The sequence below is a fragment of the Notolepis coatsorum genome (genome assembly GCF_963971535.1).
Source record: "Notolepis coatsorum genome assembly, chromosome: 8".
Classification (NCBI taxonomy): Eukaryota; Metazoa; Chordata; class Actinopteri; order Aulopiformes; family Paralepididae; genus Notolepis; species Notolepis coatsorum.
Window position 1 is genome coordinate 67,183,588 of NC_140172.1, and position 23,592 is coordinate 67,207,179.

Sequence of the window (23,592 nt, forward strand, 5' to 3'; positions counted from 1 at the left end):
ATAAACCTTAGTCTAGTCTTCCATAGACTCACAGGAATTGTGTAAAGTTGCCCAAATAGTGCTAGGAATAGCAATGCAGGTCCCCTTTAAGTAAAAAATCTTACTCAAGTCAGAGTAGTATCTGGATAAAAACACACTTGAGTAAAAGTAAAAAAGTTTCTACTTTTAAATGTACTTAAGTACTAAAAAGTCAAAGTAAAAACTTTTTTCTGACCGTCTATTCTTCTGATAGCAGGTATTTAATCAAAGATCCCCACTTTCTAGTCTTGCACAAGGACCAATCAGCATGGGTATGGGTGAGTTAATTTTCCATTGATGGGGATTTGATTGGCTATTTTTAAATAAAGTGCGGCCGCATGATTAATGAACGTTAACATTAGTTCGGCCAGAGAAACAAATATACTAATTAAAATGGTTGGACCTGCGAGATTTGTACTTTGTAGGTCTGCATTTTAAATATGAGTAAAAAAAAAAAAAAAAAAATAAGTCTCTGAAATGTAATTAAGTAAAAGTACAAGTATACAACCTAATAATACTTGAGTAAAGTACAAATCCCCAAAAACAGTACTTAAGTATTGTAACAAAGTACAATTACTCAAGTACTTTACACCCCTGAGTAGCAGGCACTCAGGTGGGTCCTGTGAGGAGGTAGTAACAGGCACTGAGGTGGGTCCTGTGAGAAGGTAGTAACAGGCACTGAGGTGGGTCACGTGAGGAGGTAGTAACAGGCACTGAGGTGGGTCACGTGAGGAGGTGGTAACAGGCCCTCAGGTGGGTCACGTCAGGATGTACAAGATATGGTCGGTCTCCAAGATCAGTTCAGGGTCCGTTTTTCTTAAATAAGACTTCCTGTGGAGAAGTTTTGCCTTCAAACTAAAAGTGCCAGCACAAGCCAATTCATTAATCATGTTAGCAAGCAAGCAAAATGTACAAAAAAAGATTTGACTATTGCCACAAAGCCATGATTTTTTTAATATAAAAAGGCCACTTTAAAAAACATAGACCACCGCAACACTTCCGGGATTCTGAAATCATGGAGGAGAGAGCGGGGGGAGCAAATTAATGAATGTGGATGAGAGCCTTGATGTAAGTGGTTGTAGCTACAGCTGTGGGGGTGCTAGAGACATGATGGAATAGACTTATATACGCCCGAGTCTCTTGAACACGGCGCGACCAATTCCAAATCGATCGGAACTTTCTCGGCCGAGCTATAGTCCCTTTTTCAGCACCTACTCCCCATACGCATGTGCAGATTGCCAAAGGCGCGCAAGCTGATCTGGAATGTTCCATCAGAGGGAGGGGGGGGGGCTTGTGGTGGTAATGTGAGCGGCTATAGACCACTGCACTTAAATATAAAGTGGACAGGACTAAGATGTATAGACGTAGATCTAGGCAAGTTTTTTTATAGATGACCGAAATCAACATTAGTCTACCTGGAGACTCAATGAGGTAATTGTAGATGTCGCCATAAAACCATAAGTCTGGCCATTGAGTGGGATACTTTTTCCATTCTCCTGTTCGGCTGAAAGGACACTGGCCACCGAAGCAGGCAATTTTTTGCAAATACCGGCACTTGTCAGCAGCTGGCAATGTACTGATATAGCTAGCCATTTTTTAAGTATCGTAACCTGCCGCTCACATTCCCACCACAAGCTTCCCCCCCTCTGATGGAACATTTCAGATCGGCTCGCGCGCCGTTCAGACTCCTTTGGCAATCTGCGCATGCGTATGGGGAGTAGGTGCTGAAAAAGGGACTATAGCTCGGCCGAGAAAGTTCCGATCGATTTGGAATTGGTCGCGCCGTGTTCAGGAGACTCAGGCGTATAAAAGTCTATTCGATCATGTCTCTAGCACCCCCACAGCTGTAGCTACAACCACTTACATTAAGGCTCTCATCCACATTCATTAATTTGCTTCCCCCGCTCTCTCCTCCATGAGCTCAATGTAACGCGGAAGTGCAGTGGTCTATAGTATAGTTAGTATACCGTAGTATAGTTATATATATAGCATAACTATATTGTATAGTAGGGCTGCAACTAATGACTATTTTGGTAGTCGACTAATCTGTCGATTATTTTTTCGATTAGTCGACTAATCGAAAAACAATTATATTAAAAAAATATTATAAAAAAATATATATATATATTATTATTTAATTTTTTTTATTTTGCACTACCTATCTTTGTGAAAGTGGCTTCTCAGCTCTGGTCCAGCTGAAGACAGAGCAGAGGAACAGATTGGACATTGAGCATGACCTCAGAGTTGCTTTGAGACTCTTGTCAGGACCAAACAACATCCCTAGTTATCCCATTAGTTCCCCCAAACTTACTGTCGGTCTGTTATGTTAAGCTAAGAAGTCTTCAGCTGGCTGGACCAGAGCTGAGAAGCCACTTTCACAAAGATAGGTAGTAAAAAAAATATATATATATAATATATATATTTTTTTTAATGACTAATCGACGCAACAATTCCTCGTCGACGATTTTTTATAATCGACATCGGCGATTATGTCGACTAATCGTATATTGTATAGTAGTGTATATAGGACTCATTACCTTCAATTCGTAAGCGTAGCATTGTATTGTATTTCATCTTAGTACTTTTTATCATGTCCATTTTATTATCTATTCTATTCTATTATTATTTGTATTTTTTGCACAATCAAGGCGGGCATGGCCACCTTCATTTCACTACATGTCTCATATGTGACTAATAAATCTCTTGAATCTTGAATCTAGAGCCAAGGATCTTTGGTACAGCATGATAAATGTCAGACGTTTGCTGTGCAACTCAACTGAAAAATGGACCCTGCCGAACATATCCGGTACCTACACCAGCTGAACTGATCTGCGAGGCCGAACATATCCGGTGCCTACACCAGCTGAACTGATCTGCGAGGCCTAACATATCCGGTGCCTACACCAGCTGAACTGATCTGCGAGGCCGAACATATCCGGTGCCTACACCAGCTGTAATGATCCGTGAGGCCAAACATATCCGGTGCCTACACCAGCTGTAATGATCTGCGAGGCCGAACATATCCGGTGCCTACACCAGCTGTAATGATCTGCAAGGCCGAACATATCCGGTGCCTACACCAGCTGTAATGATCTGTGAGGCCGAACATATCCAGTGCCTACACCAGCTGTAATGATCTGCAAGGCCGAACATATCCGGTGCCTACACCAGCTGTAATGATCTGTGAGGCCGAACATATCCGGTGCCTACACCAGCTGTAATGATCTGCGAGGCCGAACATATCCGGTGCCTACACCAGCTGTAATGCCTTCTAGCCGTTACCGTCCTGGCAACGCTAACGTCTGTACTGCACCGGCTACGCTAGCTGGCAACATCCCGGCAATATGGCAGTCCTTACATCGTGATACTCAACTTGCAGACCACAGCACAACTTTTTCTCTGGCCCACAGGAACATTTATTATATCAGTTAACATTTCCAAACCCATTTGATTTGAACCTTCTGAAGATAACGACGATCAGCATTTTTCGGAGGACCTAGCGGGCTCAGAATTAAAGCTAGAGCAAAGGTGTATCATATGAAACTAGAGATCCTGAGGAATCCAGACATACCAGCCATAACCTGAATATAACACATACAACTTTGCCTGTTTTCGTAGGCAGTTAGCCTCTGGTATGCGTGCCATTAGCGTTAGCCACGCTTCTAGGCCTCTTTTCTTTTGGAAATAAATAAAAGTAAAATATTTCTTTATAATATATATTTTTTTGTGTTTGACTAAGGTTGGCAGTCGACTACGGCTCCTTTCGACCAATTAGTCGACTAATCGACTAATAGGGGTCAGCCCTAATATATATTTATTAGTGCTGTCAAACGATTAAAATATTTAACTCGATTAATCGCATGATTGTCCATAGTTAACTCGCGATTAATCGCAAATTAATCGCATTTTTTTTTTTTTACCTTAAACAGATCTTTTTCAAGTTCCAAGTTTTAATACTCTTATCAACATGCGAGTCAACAAATGCTTGCTTTGTGCAGCCATTTAACACAAAAGGATGACCCTCATGCATTGCAAATTTGCATCAAATTCAAAACAGAGTGATGCACAAAATAACTTAAAAGAAAATAATAATTTAAAACAATGAATAAAGTGTGCATGAAATAATAGGGGAAAGAAAACGTTAGGAACTTGTTACATTCACACACACAAGGGCTGATTAATCACACACCCCCCTCTCTCCCTCACACACACACTCCCAGCTCTTTTTCTCTTTTGCCCCTTCCTCATCTCTCTCACCCCCCTCTCTCTCTATATCTCACACACACACACACACACACACACACACACACACACACACACACACACACACACACACACACACACACACACACACACACACACACACACACACACACACACACACACACACACACACACACACACACACACACACACACACACACACACACACACACACACACACACACACACACACACACACACACACTTCAGAAACAAACATAGTATCAATGAGAGCATCAATAATACACCTGAGTGAAGTCTAGTAAAAAAAAAAAAAAAAAAAAATTTTTTTTAGTTAATCTTGAGTTAAAAAAATTAGTGGCATTAATAGAATCGGGAGTTAACGCGATATTAACGCGATATATTTGACAGCCTTAATATTTATATATCCACATCTGTCTGTACATAATCCTTTTTACATATCTGTAGATACTATATGTATACTGTATCTGTTATATCCCACTCTAGTTACGCTGCTGGTCAGTACAACTTACTACTGGGCAGGGGTGTAAAGTACTTGAGTAATTGTACTTTGTTACAATACTTAAGTACTGTTTTGGGGGATTTGTACTTTACTTGAGTATTATTAGGTTTGTATACTTGTACTTTTACTCAATTACATTTAAGAGAAAAAAAACATACTTTTTACTACTTACATTTAAAATGTAAACCTACAAAGTACAAATCTCGCAGGTCCAACAATTTTAATTAGTATATTTGTTTCTCTGGCCGGACTAACGTTAACGTTATTAATCCTGCGGCCGCAATTTATTTAAAAACAGCCAATCAAATCCCCATCAATGGAAAATGAACCAGCCCATACCCATGCTGATTGGTCCTTGTGCAAGACTAGAAAGCGGGCATCTTTGATTAAACACCTGCTATCAGAAGAATAGACGGTCATAAAAAAGGTTTTTACTTTTACTTTTTAGTACTTAAGTACATTTAATAGTAGAAATGTTTTGACTTTTACTCAAGTGTGTTTTTAGCCAGATACTCTGACTTTTACTTGAGGGTACTTTTTACACCCCTGCTACTGGGGTACAATGGGGTCCTGACCTCTCACCTTAAGACATCTGAAAGTAATTGGGCTGGAACTATAAGAGTCCAAAGAAGTTATTTTCACTTCTTTTTTTGTTTTGTCTTGGAGTTGGGTATAGTAGCTGAGACTGCAATATAAAATACCCTGTCCAATAAATTGAACAACAAAATCACCAGAAAGGCACAATTTTGGTCTAAAAAACATGCAGCAACAAGCATGGACCCCCCGCCCCGCCCCCGCACTCTGGCTCTATGATGCACCATCCATTTATCCATAAAGTGGCCCCCTGTGAATCTAGTTGAGTATCCCTGCCTTACATCATAATTTTGTTCGATGCAAGATTCATTATGTTTCTCCCCCTAGAAATGCTTGAATATGTGTGGCCCATGCTCAAACTATTGAGACACTAGGTCAGGGAGATTCAATTCAAAGAGGTCCAGTCAGAGAAAATGTCCTCAAGCATGAAATGAATGAATGAATGAATGAATGAATGAATGAATGAATGAATGAATGAATGAATGAATGAATGAATGAATGAATGAATGAATGAATGAATGAATGAATGAATGAATGAATGAAAACTTTATTTAAACAGATTGCAGAATGGGTACAATACAGTACGGCTCAATACACACAATTGTTAAGGGGATGCAGACCAGAGAAAGACGTTTGTCTTGTTTACATCAGGGTCCCCCATTTTCAATTCATAGTGACATTTATGACATACAACATACATGACATGACATTTATGGCATAGGGACATACATGACATACAGGTATATAGTACTGTTACATTTGTGACATATACGATATGCAAATATACAGTACTGTTACCCATAGATCCTGACAGAGTATATACATATGATGGGGAGGAGACTGTACATTAGGAGGGGGTAGGTGGGTGGGTGGGAGAGAAATATACATACGGTGGGGAGAGAATATATACATACGGTGGGGAGGAGACTGTACATTAGGAGGGGGTTGGTGGGTGGAAGAGAAATATACATACGGTGGGGAGAGAATATATACATACGGTGGGGAGGAGACTGTACATTAGGAGGGGGTTGGTGGGTGGAAGAGAAATATACATACGGTGGGGAGAGAATATATACATACGGTGGGGAGGAGACTGTCTATTAGGAGGGGGTGGGGGTGGGGGGGTTTGGACATTTACGGTGGCCAGTTTCGAATTGCAGCCTCCCGTAGGTGCTCTTTAAGAGCGGTTTTGAATGTGGGTAGTGATTCACATTCCTTTACAGCTTTGGGTAGGAAGTTCCACATTGATGTGGCATAATTGCGAAACGTGTTTAGTCCCTTGTTTGAGCCGAATCTGGGTTGAACATGATTTGTTGAGATTCCTCTGGTGTTGTGGTCGTGGTATTCACTGACCTTTGGGAAGTATTTTGACATGTACATGGGTACCATAGTCGTATAGTGTATCTTGTAGACCAGGCCCATTGCAAGTTGCTGTACTCTGTCCGTTGTCTACTCTAAGCCATCCTAGGTAGTCAAAGTGGGCAGGGGTGAAGTGGGTTCTAGGAGTAAGGTCAAGTAGTAGTCTGACCAGTTTGTTTTGTGATGTTTGTAATCTTGTTTTTAGCGCCTTTGAGGTGCTTTTTCTACCATGAGGTGCAAGCATAGTCGTAGTACCCTTGAATGAGTGCTCCTGCCAGAGTCTTCAGGGTGATCTGTGATCTGACAGCAAAGGTCCGGAACATTATAATGTCTAACTTGAGCTATGATTCAGAGCCATATAGTAGCCTAGTAGTTGTACTACTTCTGTATCAACGTCTGTATGTAGTTGACAGCTGACCGATTCAAATTGAATAAAGAAAGTAAAATTCACTAATACTTCAACAATATTTATTTATATATATTTATTTTCACATTGAAGTGGAAATTCATTTCAAATAGAATAAGCTGTGCCAGTTAAAATAGAAACGCTCTGTCAAAATGTATCAATTCTCAATCATTTATGAGTTATAGGTCATAGGTTATAGATCCGGTTCCGGATAGGACGCCGTCTGGGTGTGACTTATGATGACCTAGGACTAGGTGTTACCAAGACTGGAGGGTCGTGTAGCTACTGGCTAGAAGGCATTTACATTACAGCCAAACTCCTCACATGACATTATGATTTACCTTATGTATTAAATAATGCATGCATGGAAGTTTATGCAGATGACACAACAATGTATGTCTCTGCAGAGAACGATAACTTGGTTAATACGTTGCTCCAAGAAGAGTTAAGGCTGGTTATAGGTCGTGTAGCTCCGCTCTGCGTCTACTGGAATACATCCCTGTATCAGTACTAGCACTGAATAAATCTCCACATGCACCTTTACACACCTAACCGCCTGGCCACACCCCCATCCGCTCCTCTACATAAGCAGAGGTGTGGCCATACTAACAGCTCCTTCTTTGTTTTCACCACGGCGAGTGTCTGTATACACCACTTTGAGATTAGTGAAATATTGAAGAGGAGCTGCGTTGACATTATTTCTTGTTTTTTCTCTCTCTCACAAATTTTTGAGAAAAAGCTAAGTCTTCATCGGGGGGGGTTCGAGCGCTCACAACGTCACCCTTCACCAGCGGTTCTCCATTGCCGCCTCCGCCGTGCGTCGTGGGGCTGTGCTGACTCCACGTCGTGGCAGTCAGACGCACCCGAGCGGCGTCCGGTGGAGAGTTTGCCTCTCCGAGGAGCTGTTGAACCAAGGCCGTCTCCTGTGAGATGGCCTAGTTCCAGCTCTGGTTCCCCCTCCAGTGGGCGGTCGGCCGATAGGTCGACGGCTCCTTTGGTAGCGGAGGATCTGAGACGCAAGCTCTTCGCCTCTGCTCGCTCCCGTCGTAAGATGGTGAGTTGCAGGGGCGAACGGCCTGGCTTTGGAGAGCTGCTGGAGCCAGACGAGGGTGCTTCTGCTCGGTCTCCTTGTCCGATGGATATGGAGGATTTTATGGAGGGAGCGGAAGCGCTCTTGTTTGGCGCCCCGGTGGAGACGTATCACTCTCCCCCTCAGGGTGTGGCAGGGGGTGGTATGTCTCCTTGGGGTCCCTCGTCCTCCGGTGTTGGGTTAGAACCTCCGACTCGGAGACGGGATGCCCTGCTATCAACCGCATCAGATGGTGGCGCCACACTGAGTGGCAGCCTCACCGTACGTGAGGGACACGGGCTGCGTGGAGGAAGGTGCACATGGGGAATTGCGTGCCTTGTTTCCGGAGCTCATGGTGGCTGCCGCAGCCGCTAATGACGTGCCGTTGCCGCAGCCACTGCCTGCACCTGTCCCTGATGACTTGATAGGTCATCTCTGGCAACGTCGTCCTGTGAGGGAGACGGGCGTTGTCTGCCCATTCTTCCCCTCAATGGAGGCCTACGTGCGTCAGGCACAGGTAATCTCCCGCATCACCGGCCTTACCCCCACCTACATGCAAGTCACGCGGGTGGTGGGTTTGATCGAGGGATTGAAGGAAGGGGTGCCTCAGCTTGATAGCCCGATGGCATCTATTCTTTGTCCTGAGGTGGTGTGGGAGCCGTTGCGGAAGCCGGTTCCCCAAGGGAAATCGGCTAGGCAGTTGGCCAACTGAAGTGACCAGTCATTCATCGCCACGACCCAGAGCCTGGCTGCGACATCCAACATCGCGCAGCTGGCGCGCTTCATGTCGGGGATGATGGCGGGCGGGTCGGTGTTGGACGATCACCATTTGTACCTACACGCCCAGGCGGCTGGAGCCATCCTGCACCTGGTACAGCTGCAGGCAATCGCTGCCGGGAAAGTACGCGCCCTGGCCACTCTGACCCAGCGCCACCTTTGGCTGGAGCAGGCGCGGGTGCCGGAGCGGAAGAGGCTTCCCCTGCTCACGGCCCCCCTCTCCGAAGCTGGGCTGTTCGGGTCTGCCATGCAGCAGATGACGGCTGCATGCAGGGACATGGAGGAGGAGCGTGGCTGTGCTCGAACCCCATTTTCCCCCACCCGACGCTGCCGGTGAGGTTCGACGGAGGCCACGCCGTCGGGGATCCGCGACCGTCGCCACCGCCACCACCACCGCCGCCGCTGCTGGGGCTTTAGTCCTATCCCACTTGGACTATTGCCCAACAATTTGGTTGATCGCTTCAAAGCGGGATCTGGTGAAACTTCAGCTCGCTCAGAACAGAGCGGCGTGTCTCGCTCTCTGCTGCTCTGTGAGGAGCAGTGTTGAGGGGATGCATACCGCTCTGTCTTGGCTTAGAGTGGATCAGAGGCTGGCATGCAGCCTTGTAACATTTTTGTTTAATATTTATAAAGTTGGTAAACCTGAGTCTTTGTGGTCAGAACTACAACCCACCAATACTACACATGGCTATCTCACCAGACACGCCTTGGGTCATTTTACTCTACCTCTACCAAGAACAAATACACTTAAGAGAACCGTAATGTATAGAGCTGCTGCATACTGGAATTGTATAGCTGTGAAGATAATGATTATCAGCAACAAATTTACTTTTAAGAACATTTTGAAAAACGCAGTTTCAATAATGAAATACAGTTGAGTTATTGTTTGATTAGTTAGTATTGTATTTGTGGTTGGAGCCTTTTTGTGTTGTTGCAGATATTGAGAATGTACTTAAGCTAAAGTGTTTCTTATGTTTTTATTGTTTTGTTATTACTCCAATGTTGTAAGTTATGTGTTCGGACCCCAGGAAGAATAGTCTTTCACCCATGGGTGTAGACGAATGGGGATCCATATAATAAACAAATAAACATAATGACCTCACCATGACCCAGCTGATGTCACACCAGATTAACGGAACTCGCCTTTTTCATTTCAACTAAAATAATGAACATATTTTGCCACAATTTTGTTTGTTTGTTTGTTTTACTTAGATGCCCATTAGATGCTTTTGAATAGCGACAGCTATTCTTCCTGGTGACAACACAAAAATATACACTCACACTAGGGATGCTCGATATTGGCTTTTTTACCGATACCGATATACCGATATTGTCCAACTCTTAATTTCCGATACCGATATCAACCGATATCACATTTTAATGCCGATATCGGCCGATAATATCGGTAGGCCGATAATATCGGACATCATTTCTATAGAAATGTATAAAAAATAAAAATAAAAATAATAATAATTTTGAAAACCGATACAGATATTTTCCGATATCACATTTTAATGCCGATATCGGCCGATATCGGTAGGCCGATAATATCGGACATCCCTAACTCACACTCATCACCATATATTGATAAAACACAAATAACAATAAATAACACACCTAAACAAAACAAACTGAAATTAAACAAATAGACGTGCTCCGATACTGAACCTCGTGCTGTTTTGCTGTGGGGTTTTACAATCTGTGTTAAGTTCTGTTCCTGTGATCAAATTCTGATACTCTGTGTATGCAGGGGTAGGCTATGCAGGGGTATTCACGATTGGCATATCCTGATATATATCCAAGATATACATTTACATTTAGTAATTTAGCTGATGGTTTTATCCAAAGTGACTTACAAATTGTGAACAAGTCAGCAGGAAGGGTCCAACTCTGGCAGCTAAGGGTAAGTAACATTGTTCATCAAACAGTGTCGAACCTGAGTGCTACAGTCTTGAGTGCATAGTAGTATATACATTAGCATAGTAGATAGTAGTATACCGGTAGTCAAGGTAGATTACTTAGTAGCAAAGTGCATAATAGTAAAAGACAAAGGTTAGTATTATTTATTATAAATAAAGATATATGTAGGCTCGTATCCAGAATACTATGGGCATGTGAATGCAGTCGAAGGTATTGTTGATGATGACAAATGCATTTGTTGTGTTTCAACCAACCTCTTGAAGCTGACTCTCTTTCTTCTTTGCAGACAGATTGAGGTGTTTGTCTAATTGAGAGTAGTATTTTTCACTCTCTTTCTCAAACTTCTTCCTCTTCTCCTAAAGGGTGAGATAGGGAATAGGGATACATTAATGTTAACAGTATGATTAAATACTACCATTGCATTACCTTCTCATTGAAGTGAAAGGGGCATTTCAACCATTTTAATCTGAATCCCAGCGTTGTCATGAGGACGACATGTGACAACCTGGAACGCCTTCCAACTGAACACCATGTGTCAACTTGTATCCGTTTTCACAGATTCTATTATTCTATTCTATCGATTATATTGTTTATTCTTATAAAGTAGTAGTACATGCCGTTGCATGAGCGCAGAGACCTGCTGCAGACAGTGGAGGTATTGTAATTATTACAAATGGTAACTGACTGTTTTGACTGACAATATGCATTAAGCATCGGGTATATTGTTATGTCATTATTGCTGCTGCTTTAAGATGTGTTCTAACTCATGTCTTCTACTCACTAGGAGTACTCGATCTGGGAAAACATTACTTTTGCTCATCCCTACTCGAGACACAAAACACGTTGGTAAGTTTTATGTCACGTGTCGTTCTCAGCAGTTAAGCCTCCACTGTACCGCACCAGTTTTTTGAATTGATTGAATTGAAAAGTTTATTAACAGATTGCAGAATGGGTACAGTACAGTACAGCTCAATACATACAATTGTTAAGGGGATGCAGACCAGAGAAAGACTTTCGTCTTGTTTACATCAGGGTCCCCCATTTTCAATTCATCATAACATATATGACATACATGACATACAGATAGACAGTACTGCTACATCTATACATTTATGACATATCAGATTTGCAAATACAGTACTGTTTGTGATACAAAAGTGTCCAGAAAAGGAGTGTATATACATTTGGCGTAGAAACTGTACATTGGAGGAGGTTGGATGGGTGGGGTGGGGTTGGGTGGGTTGGGTGAGGGCTGTACATTGGAGGTGGGGGGGGGGTTGGGTAGGGGACACACACACATTTTACACTGTACATTGGAATACTGACAAAGCCTTACTTGGTCATTTACTGTACAACTAGGTTAGGACATTTGTAGGGGCCAGTTTCGAATTGCAGTCTCACGTAGGTGTTTTTTGAGAGTGTTTTTGAAAGTGGGTAGTGATTCACATTCCTTTACAGCTTTAGGTAGGGCGTTCCACATTGATGTGGCATAATTGCGAAACGTGTTTAGTCCCTTGTTTGAGCCGAATCTGGGTTTTACATGATTTGTGGAGCTCCCTCTGGTGTTGTGATCGTGGTATTCACTGACCTTTGGGAAGTATTTTGACATGTACATGGGTACCTTGGTCGCGTAGTGTATCTTGTAGACCAGGCCCATTGCAAGTTGCTGTACTCTGTCGTCTACTCTAAGCCATCCTAGGTTGTCAAAGTGGGCAGGGGTGAGGTGGGTTCTGGGAGTCAGGTCAAGTAGTAGTCTGACTAGCTTGTTTTGAGGTTTGTAATTTGTTTTTTAGTGCCTTTGAGGTGCTTTGGTACCATGAGGTGCAAGCATAGTCGTAGTACCCTTGAATGAGTGCTCCTGCTAGAGTCTTCAGGGTATTCTTGTTTACCAGAGAGGAGATCCGGTACAAGAATCGCGTTCGTTGGTTGACTTTTTTTATTACATTGGATGCCATTTTGTCACAGGAAAGATTAGCCTCTAGGATGGAACCCAGGTAGGTAATTTCATCTTTCCTTGTGATAATATTGTCACCCACTGTAACCGAGAAGCCGTCGGTCTTGCTGAGTTTGTTATTTGAACCGAAGAGAATGGACTCTGTTTTGCCCATGTGTAATGATAGTTTGTTGTCGGCGAGCCATATGCAGATTTTGCCTAGTTCCGAGCTGAGGGCTTTTTCAACCTGTAACTTGTTTTTGTCAGAGACCAGCAGGGCTGAGTCGTCCGCAAACAGGAACAAGTTGCAGTCACAAGCTGACGACATGTCATTTGCATAAATTAGGAATAGTAGCGGTCCTAGTATGCTTCCTTGTGGAACACCACAGCTCACTGTGAGGGGGGGGGATAGGGTACCGTTTACTTCCACCATCTGTTCCCTCCCCTCCAGGTAGGATTGTATCCAGCTCACTGATAAACTATCAAAACCAATTGCTTTTAGCTTGTCAATCAGAATGGTGTGATTGACAGTGTCGAAGGCCTTTTGTAGGTCCAGCATGACCATGCCGCAGTATTTGCCCGCGTCCACCTCTTGTTTGATGTGGTCGTTCAAGTAGAGAAGACATGTGTCAGTGGAGTGGGATGTTCTGAAGCCAGATTGGAATTCGTAGATTAGATTTTTTTCCGCGAGGTACTTTTCGATCTGTTCGTATACTATTTTTTCCATGACTTTCGAGATGGATGTAATAAGTCATAAGTGTCAATACTGTTGATTCCATTTCCGCAAAACACACCGTTTATCACCACAGGAAGACGTCTCCAGCTGCTTTTTCTTTCCTTTTTTCCGCTTCTTTCTGATCTCTCATCATGACATGATAGAACAGGCATGAGAAGTCTTTACTTCAGTAGGTGTATTTACATATCATCATATGTTCGATGAAAGCAAAGCATGTTACCTTAAAACATGCATGCTCTAGGGAGCTCCAGTAGCTCACCGCGTACCGCGAGCGCTATTTCGGCGCCGGGGACAACCGTGCTCGTCACGGATCTGGGGTTTAGCGAGTTCGATTCCCGGACTGCAGCCGTGCCTTTCTCAGAGTGTCTTCCCCCCATCTGTACCCCCATTCAACCTGTTTCTGTCTGTCGGTCATTCTTGACCAGAGAAAATGCGATAAACGCAAAAAAGAGCCAGCGGAATGGCCAAAGTTTAAAAAAAAAAAAACATGCATGCTCGGATAGGCTATCCCTAAGCCACTGAAGAAGAATGGAATCTCTAATACTAAAGCTGTAATCACATTGGACGCCTTTTTGAATGCACATGCGACTTTTTCCTATCGTTTTCAATGGTTTTGTCGCAACAGGCGCACGTCTCCTCCAAACTACGTGCCTATCAACTAGGGGTGGGAATCACCAGATGCCTCACGATACGATATTATCACGATACTTAACACTTTGGCTGCCATGGGTTAAATTCATTATCAACCGTAGGTTGCCGGCTCTATTTGTCTATAGAGAAAGTCCCCTTCTTTGCAGGGCTATAACTTTTTAAATTCTATTGCTACATTGCCATTATTAGGGCCCATTCAAAGTCCTATATGTATTGTTCATTGTGTAGCAACGTTAAACTTTTTCATTCACATATTCATAGTAAAGTATGGTCTAATGTATAAGTATGTTTTCATCTCTTTCTGCAGCTTTCTCCAGAACGTGATCTATAGCCCCAAATACATTATATTGATGATGCAATACAGTTTTATGGCAATCAGCGCGATATAAAAAATTCCAACTAGACGTACTTCTAGAAGTTACTACACGTCATCTGATGTGACCGGATGGGCTAGGGGGCGTTTATAATTCCGTGGGCAGCGTTATACCAATCATCTAATGTGGGTCAAATGTTGATAATAGCAGTTAGTATCGAAGACGGTAACTTTACACGCTAAAACTCACCCCAGTCTCCGCGCGCCGTTGGGCGATCATCGTAGAGTAGACATTTTATCATTATGGGATGTAGATTTACCCGGTCCATCTCCAGCTTGTATAATGGTATATACGTCCAAATCATGTTGTTTATCGAGTTATTGGCAATCGATCGCTGTGTATTGTGACAAGCTAGAATGCCGGGACCTATAGCGAGTGCCCGGAAGTAATACGGCCGTCCAGCACAACCTCTATGGCACTTCCTGTTAAGCGATTGCGCCGATCGGCCACCAGATGGCGCTCCTGAACCGCCAGAGAGCTCAGTGGGTCCTCCTGGTGGATCTCAGGCCAGCGGAGGGGACATATGAATCCGATCCCAGATTTTTGAAATATTGATATTAAAGACGCTGTAAAGCGTCTTCGGCAACTTGAGCATGGCCGGGAATGGCGTGTTTAAGCGTTTCCCGGCACCCAAAGTGTTAAGTCATGATACGATAGTATTGTGATTTAAAAAAAATATTGCGATATGCTGAGTATTGCGAAATTAATATTGCGATATATTGCGATCTATTACCTTTTTTCAACTGCAAAGTAAAACTTTGTCAAGATGTTTTATCTAATCAAATAACGTTTTCAGTCTGGTCATCTCACTTCAATAATTTGTATTGCAGCAAATGGGGTTTTCTCAAGCAGACAGATGTCAACACTGTAATCTGTGTTGCATGTACCTGACAAACTGAACTGTTTGTATTACAGTCATATTCCAATCTAACTGAATGCACACGTGTGTGTGTGTGTGTGTGGACTACTGTACTATTACAGGTATTAAAATGAACAATGCAACTTCCTTATACACATTTTTATAAATAATAAAATATCGATACTTGGCGTCCTTGTATCGATACAGTATCGCCACGCAAAGTATCGCGATACTACGTATCGATATTTTCCCCCACCACTACTATCAACACATAAAGCATCTGTGTGAAGCCCTGACAGTCAAATATAAATGTTTGCTCATCTTGTAAAGAAGTCACATCCTCTCAATTAAATTAGTTCCACTGAAACTAATTTAATTTAGACGACGCAACAACCTAACTATTTTCAGAGGGAGGATGATTTTGCCATCAACCACCAGGAGACAAATAATGTTCTGCCTTGTGGCAGCTGCAAAAAGAGAGAAAATAGGGATTATTTCAAATTTCTCTCTTTTTGCAGCTGCCACAAGGCAGAACAGGCATGTAGTGACCTGTTATATACTGATGTAAACTCAAACACTACTGTTACAGAACACTGCAGCACCATTACTGGTCTTATTGGTTCATACAAAGTTGAGAACTTTTTCAATTAACAGTATACACCAACAGAAGTGTCAACGTCATGCTGAATAAGCAAGGTAGTGGCCAGGTTTCCTCTGACTTTTGACAGCACATAGCTGGTCCACAGATATTGTCGTACAATTTCACCTTTGTGTGATTGCACTCATATTTGCTCAAACTCGCAACGTGAATTCACCTCCAGGTAATGTAATTATTTATTACAAATGGTAACTGACTGTTTTGGCTTTACTGAAACAAAAAGTAGTGCACAAGAAGAAGAACACGGAAAATCTACAGATAAAATCTTTTGCCCACAAAACGGGACTATGAAGACTTTCATCAAATCTGGTTTTAGTTTTTAGTTTGCAGATCATTACCAGACGTTAGATAAATACCACAGCAAACAGCAGATGTGCTTGTGGCTGTGTGTTACGAGTTTGAGCAAATATGAGCAAAATAGGAACTTGATAGTGACATTGTATGACTGCATCCCGGCGATGTGCAAAGTAAGCTGTCGCACTAACGCTGCTAGATATCGTGATATACTGATGGAGTTCAGCCCAGAAACATGTGACAGCACTGCTAGGTCCTATGTATTTTCTACTGAATGCCTTCAGCACTCAAAAAATTAAACAGGATGTTATTGTGGGTGACCTGTATCAAGGAAACTATAAAAGAAGGAAGGGTCATCACGTCAGAATACCAGCGTTCTATGCTCCGCTTGGTGTCAAGACTTTGAAGCCTGTATTCAAATAAAAAATATACAAGCTATGTGAGGAAATATAAACCAACCAATACATCAAACGTTAGCTATTTAACAATGCAACAGATTGCAGATGATTCTGACATCCGACGTAATAACCTGTTTAAATTAACAAATAAAATGAGGAGATGGCTGGTCCCATTCAACTCAATGTCGACCAAACTGAACGTTTCCACACTGGGCAACGATGTGCGTTCACACGCTACATGGTGACGCGATGACCCTTCCTTCTTTTATAGTTTCTTTGACCTGTATGAGGAAGTAAGTGAAGAGAGGCACATTACACAAGTCTTTGGGAAGGTTTTGCATCGGACTGTCACAACAACCAGACCGAAACTGTGATGTAACATTGCACATGTTGCAAATACAACAGAGCACTGACTCTAGTGCTAAATACCAACAGTGGTGTAATAGCTAAATAGTTAAAGATGCTATAGATAACATTTTAGAGTAATACTTTTTATTTATTTATTCTAAAAGAAAAATCTGAATGTAATTAAAAAAAACGTTTGCAAGTCCAACATTAACTCATTCTGCGCCAATCATGGAAAAAGTCGGGTTAACTCGCCAACCGTTCAGCGCCAATCACGAGAAAAGTCTGGTTTTAATTGTTATTTCTTTTATTAGCTAAGCTATATCCATTCATTTTTCATCCATCCAGCCTGATGTTATCATTGGGAATGGGTCTGAGCTTGCAAAAGGGCAAATACTGCCGCTTGCGTTGATCTGATATTTCTTTCTCCCGCGATCAAAGCTGTGTGTGTAGACTGTGTTGTGCTTTTTACCGTTGGGGGGGGGGGGGGGGGGGGGGGGCGCCCCGCTACAAGCCCTGTTTCATTCTTGTATGAGGAAGGATAATAACGATAATCTAGCGTTGATTTCAGAAAGATTCGATAATCAGGCGAAAAATGACAATGTGATAAGTGGATTCCACTAAAACGCTATTATCGCGTCTTTTCCGGCTGGGATTACTAAGAATCACCAAAACTATACTCATATTCAAAACGGTATAAAACGGAAATGTACGGATGAAAAAAACAATCTGTTTTTTGCATGTTGACCAGAAGCAACTCACTGACAATCGACGGTGTTATTAGACCCATAGCTATAATATAAGATATATTTTGAGTAGGGATGTCCGATATTATCGGCCTACCGATATTGGCATTAAAATGTAATATCGGAAAATATCGCTATCGGTTTTCCATTTTTTTTTTAAATTATCATCATTATATTTTTTTCCATTTATTTACCATGGCAAGCAAGTAAGAACAAATTTTTATTTTATTTATTGTCAAAAGTATGCATAATTCCACAACAAGAGATATGTAATGTTAATTACCTAAAATTATTCCGTTCTTTAGGGGGGGAAACCCCGCATATATCGGTATCGGTTGATATCGGTATCGGAAATTAAGAGTTGGACAATATCGGTATATCGGATATCGGTAAAAAAGCCAATATCGAACATCCCTAATTTTAAGCACTCGCAAATTTCGCAGTCTCCCCATTGATTAAAGCACTGGCGTTCTAGCCAGAAGGTAGACAGCGACCCCTGGCACTGAATGAGTTAATGTTGTTTACAAGTTGTGTGCATGTATCAAGAAGAATCAAGAATCAAGAGGTTTATTTGTCACATACATACCAGGGCATACAGTGAAATGCGGGTGGTCATGCCCGCATTGATTGTGCAAAATACAATAATAAAATAGAATAAAATAGGCATAGAAAAAATAAAATGGATAAAACACAAGATATGCATGGTAAAAAGAAATACATGCTAGGTTCCTGAGAAACTGGTTATTATATACACTACTATGCAATATACAATTTACAATGTTGACTCTTAATGTATCTAAACTATACAGTACCTCCTTCTTTATTTACATTTTTTTTATTATCTTTTCCCCCCCTTCTTTTTCCGTTTTTCTCCCATCCCAATGTTAGTCGCTATGCCAATTCCCAATCCCTTTCCTGGTCGTTGCGAACTCTACCCCCTACCGTCAGTCTGGGAGGGCGGAGACTATCACATGCTTCCTTCGACACATGTGTAGCCAGCCCACTGCTTCTTTTAACCTGGCAGCGTGGACTCTCACTGGGAAAGTGTAACGTGTGGAAGGTCACACTACCTCTCCCAGATACTTCCCTTGCTGTGCAGGTGCCCCGACCGAACAGTAGGAGTCGCTGTTTTACAACGACCAGGACCCACCCACGCCGGCTTCCCACCCGCTAACACTGCCAATTGTGTTAGTATGGACGGTCGGCCAAGCCGGAGGCACCACAGCCAGATTCGATCCCACTGGCTCTGTGGTGGTAGACAGATGCTTAGTCCGCTGCGCTACTAGGCTGCCCAGTACCTCCTTCTTTTAAAGTGTTTCTAAAGATTCTATTTTTAAGTGACATTTAGTTTTAAAGTGATTGTTTTAGCGGTTGCCGCATGAGTGGTGTGTGTGTGTGTGTGTGTGTGTGTGTGTGTGTGTGTGTGTGTGTGTGTGTGTGTGTGTGTGTGTGTGTGTGTGTGTGTGTGTGTGTGCTCATGTGTATTTGTGAGTGGAGAGTTCAGTGTGTGTGTGTGTCTGTGTGTGCTCATGTGTATTTGTGAGTGGAGAGTTCAGTGTTCAGTGTTCTGATGGCCTGGGGGAAGAAGCTGAGTCGGAGTCTCTCTGTTCTTGCAGCGTGTGACCGTAGGCGCTTGCCTGACTGCAGCAGCTTAAACAGGCTGTTGTTGGGATGGTGAGGGTCTTTCATAATTCTGCAGGCTCTGGATTTGCACCTCCTGTTATATAAGTCCTGCAGGGGTGGTAGTGCAATACCCGTAGTACGCTCAGCTGAGCGCACCACTCTCTGGAGTGCCTTCCTGTCCTGTGCCGTGCTGTTTCCAAACCAGGCAGTGATGTTTCCAGTCAGAAGGCTCTCTACAGCCCCGGAGTAGAAGGAGTGGAGTATCTTCCCCGATACTCTGAACTTCCTTAGCTGTCTCAGGTGATAGAGGCGCTGTTTCGCCTTTTTCACCACAGAATCTATGTGTGTAGACCATGTCAGGACCTCTGTGATGTGGACTCCCAGGTACTTGAAACTGCTCACCCTGTCCACGATAGCCCCGTTTATCCACAACGGCGTGTGTCCCCTGCTGTACTCTCCTAAAATCCACGATCAGCTCTTTGGTTTTACCAATGTTCAGGAGTAGGCTGTTGTCCCGGCACCAGCGTGCCAGTTCATCAACCTCCTCCCGATAGGCCTTCTCGTCATTGTTAGAGATCAGCCCCACCACCACCGTGTCGTCCGCAAACTTCACTATGGAGTTGGAGCTGAACCTGGCCACACAGTCATGTGTGTACAGTGAGTACAGCAGGGGGCTCAGAACGCAGCCCTGGGGGGACCCGATACTCAGGGTGATTTTGCTGGAGGTATGACCCCCCACCCTGACCACCTGGGGCCTGTCACTTAGAAAGTCCAGGATCCAGGCGCTCATGGCAGAGCTCAGACCCAGATCGATCAGCTTGTCAACCAGTCTGGTGGGGACTATGGTGTTGAAAGCTGAACTATAGTCAATGAACAGCAATCTCACATAGCCCCCCTTCTGACTGTCAAGGTGAGATAGTGTGTTGTGCAGTACTTGGGAGACCGCATCGTCAGTGGACCTGTTTGCCCTGTATGCAAACTGCAGTGGGTCCATGTTACTAGGGAGGGAGGCACAGATGTAATCCTTGACCAGCCTCTCAAAGCATTTCATGACCACAGAGGTGAGTGCCACCGGTCTGTAGTCATTAACACATTGGTCGCCAACAACGTCATAATTCGTTATTGCTCGCCATGCGTTGAACGCCAACAACATGATCATTCGTTGTTGGGATCAATATTAAATTTTTTCGCCATTGACATTCATAATTCATCCAGCCTCCCTCCGGGACTGCAGCGGCACCCTGTCTGATATTGCAACGCCTCAATACCGCCTCAATATCGATAATCTATCATATGCTTCAGGGCCTATAACTTGCGTTTTTGGAATTACAGCAGAAAAGCTTAAAAACATACTTATATTCTCAACGGTATTAAAGGAAAACTCCAACATTTTGGGAAATTAGCTTATTTAACATCTTCCCTGGAGTTAGACAAGAAGATACATACCTTTTCTGTCTCTGTGCATGCATTAGGCTTAGGGAACGCCCGCACCGTTAGCGTAGCTTAGCTTCATCACTGGAAGTGGGTCAGACTTTTACCCTGAAGTTCCCTACAGTCCCCTACAGTCACGAAATACACTCCAAATACAACTCCAAAACGTTCCTGTAAACATGTTGTGACCTGTGTATTTACCACGTGGAGAAATAAAAAAGAATTGAATTCGACATTTACGTTTTCTAAGCAAATATACTATATTTTTTTGCCGAACCACTCCTCTCTGGGCGCAGTGATTTCACGCAACGCAGTGCTACTTTCTAACATGACGCCAGTGTTTGTTTACATTTTCATTTCATTCAAAGGATCCGAACCAATTGAAGTTTATGGATACCATGACTGTGGTAAGTTTTAATTTATGTTTTTAGATGGAAGGCTGTATTCCATCTGTCTAACGTTAGCGAATATTGTGAGATTGATGAATAGGACATAACGTTGCTGGACTATCAACCTAGTTAGCCCCTTTCCTGACTGCGATGCACGGCTACAGGGTTTGGGCGAGTGAATCCACACTTGTGGTATTATTATAACTCATTTATTGTGTAACGCTAGACCCTTAAAACTTACCACAGTCATGGTATCAATAAACTTCAATCGGTTCGGATCCTTTGAATGAAATTAAAATGTAAACAAACACTGGCGTTAGCGTTAGAAAGTAGCACTGCGTTGCGTGAAATCACTGTGCTCAAAGAGGAGTGGTTAGGCAAAAATTTGTTCCGAGTATATTTGCTTACAAAACGTAAATGTTGAATTAAATTATTTTTTATTTCTCTTTTTTTTGTATCTACTTTTTCTCCTATTTTCTATTTTTCTCCCATCCCAATTTCGTATCGTCCAATTCTACCCTCCCCTGTCTCGAACGCTGTTAGGCCATGCCTCCCACAAGCCGGCTGCAATGTGGATAAAGCCTTACATCACGTGTCCCCTCCGGTACTCGAGGAAGCAGCCGTCGCATCTTTTCACCTGCACAGCGTGATCTCTCAGCGTCGGGGGTCTGCGTGGGAGGGACACGCCACCCCCGTCGCTTCCTGATTCTGCTGCGCAGGCGCACCAACCGACCTGTAGGAGTCGCTGTCCACAACGTCTGATCCCCACCCATCAGCTTCCCACCCCCTAATACTGCCAATTGTATTAGTATAAACGACCAGCCAAGCTGATAGCAATGCGGAGAGCTGGGCTCGAACCCAGCGTCTCCTGCATTGGTGGTGAGCGCCTTGCCCACTACAACACCTAGCCGCAATTATTTTTTATTTCTCCATGTGGTAAATACACAGGTCATAACATGTTTACAGGAACGTTTTGGAGTTGTATTTGGAGTGTATTTCGTGACTGTAGGGAACTTCAGGGTAAAAGTCTGACCCACTTCCAGTGATGAAGCTAAGCTACGCTAACGGTGCGGGCGGTCCCTAAGACTAATGCATGCACAGAGACAAAAAAGGTATGTATCTTCTTGTCTAACTCCAGGGAAGATGTTAAATAAGCTAATTTCCCAAAATGTTGGAGTTTTCCTTTAACACAACAATGTATGAATGAAAAAATATAACGGTCCCACATCCGGAACGATAGATACCCGATGTTGAATGGGCCATAGTAATGTCAATATAGCTATAATATTTAAAAAGTTATAGCCCTGCAAAGAAGGTAAACATCTCCATAGGCTTACAGCGGTGGCAGACTGGGTATAAGGATGGGCATACTGCGTGACAATCAAGTGTTAAGGCCTGTTGGAGAGGAGTTTTTTGGCACAGGGATTATAGTTGACATTTTGAAGCAGGCAGGGACCACGGACTCAACCAGGGATATATTGAATATGGATGTAAATACTGGGGCCAGCTGGTTTACACAGGACTTAAGTATTCGTCCTGTTATCCCATCTGGGCCAGCCGCTTTCCGAGTATTTATACTAGAGGTGGGCATAGATAAATTTTTTTAATCTAGATTAATCTATCTGCAATCCTGGATTTAATCTAGATTAATCTAGATTAAAATGGCTCAAAAAAAATCTGCCGAAGGCATTCAAAATATGTGTGTTCTACCCAAATAATGACCAGAAGTAAGTCCTTACTTTTTCTTTCCTCCTTATGTTTCTCAGGCCAGGTGGCCCATTACACCATGAGCCCATCTCCCGTTTCCAAAATGCATTACAGACTGTTTGAAAAAGCTGTTTTGCTATGATAATTGGTAATGAAATATCAAAATAATGTTCAATAAGATGTACTTGTGTTTAATAAGTTGTTTTATTCAGAAGTTAACACAAATAAATAATATTACCAGTACAGTACAGTATCTAGCACACTCTCAGGAGCAAAACAGAAAGAAGCATTTCAAACTTGAACTATGTGACATGGCTTGACTCAATCAGTCCAATCTCTATTTCTCCTTCTTCCACCAGTCACTCAGGCAGACCAGCTTGTTTTATGTAGCGGTGTCTACTTATAGTGCCTATAATATTTTTCCCGTTGGGTGCCAGACACGGCCAAACCCTGCCAATGCAAATCAACTGCTCCAGTGTAGTTGCTCAGTGGCCAATGGTATCAACTGTGGTTGTACTGGGCAGCTCCCAGGTGTGAATGGAACTGTGTGAATGTGAA

The 23,592-nt window shown here is 42.9% G+C and overlaps 1 protein-coding gene across 3 annotated transcripts in view; it reads right to left on the reverse strand.

The window, feature by feature from the left end:
* The window catches only part of ophn1 (oligophrenin 1), a 210,066-nt gene that overhangs the window by 164,069 nt on the left and 22,405 nt on the right, over positions 1-23,592 (reverse strand). For all 3 annotated transcript variants that reach the window (XM_084320252.1, XM_084320251.1, XM_084320250.1), the window contains one exon: positions 11,145-11,246. In XM_084320252.1, coding sequence (XP_084176378.1) covers positions 11,145-11,246 — 102 coding nt within the window. The remainder of the gene's footprint in view (positions 1-11,144; positions 11,247-23,592) is intronic.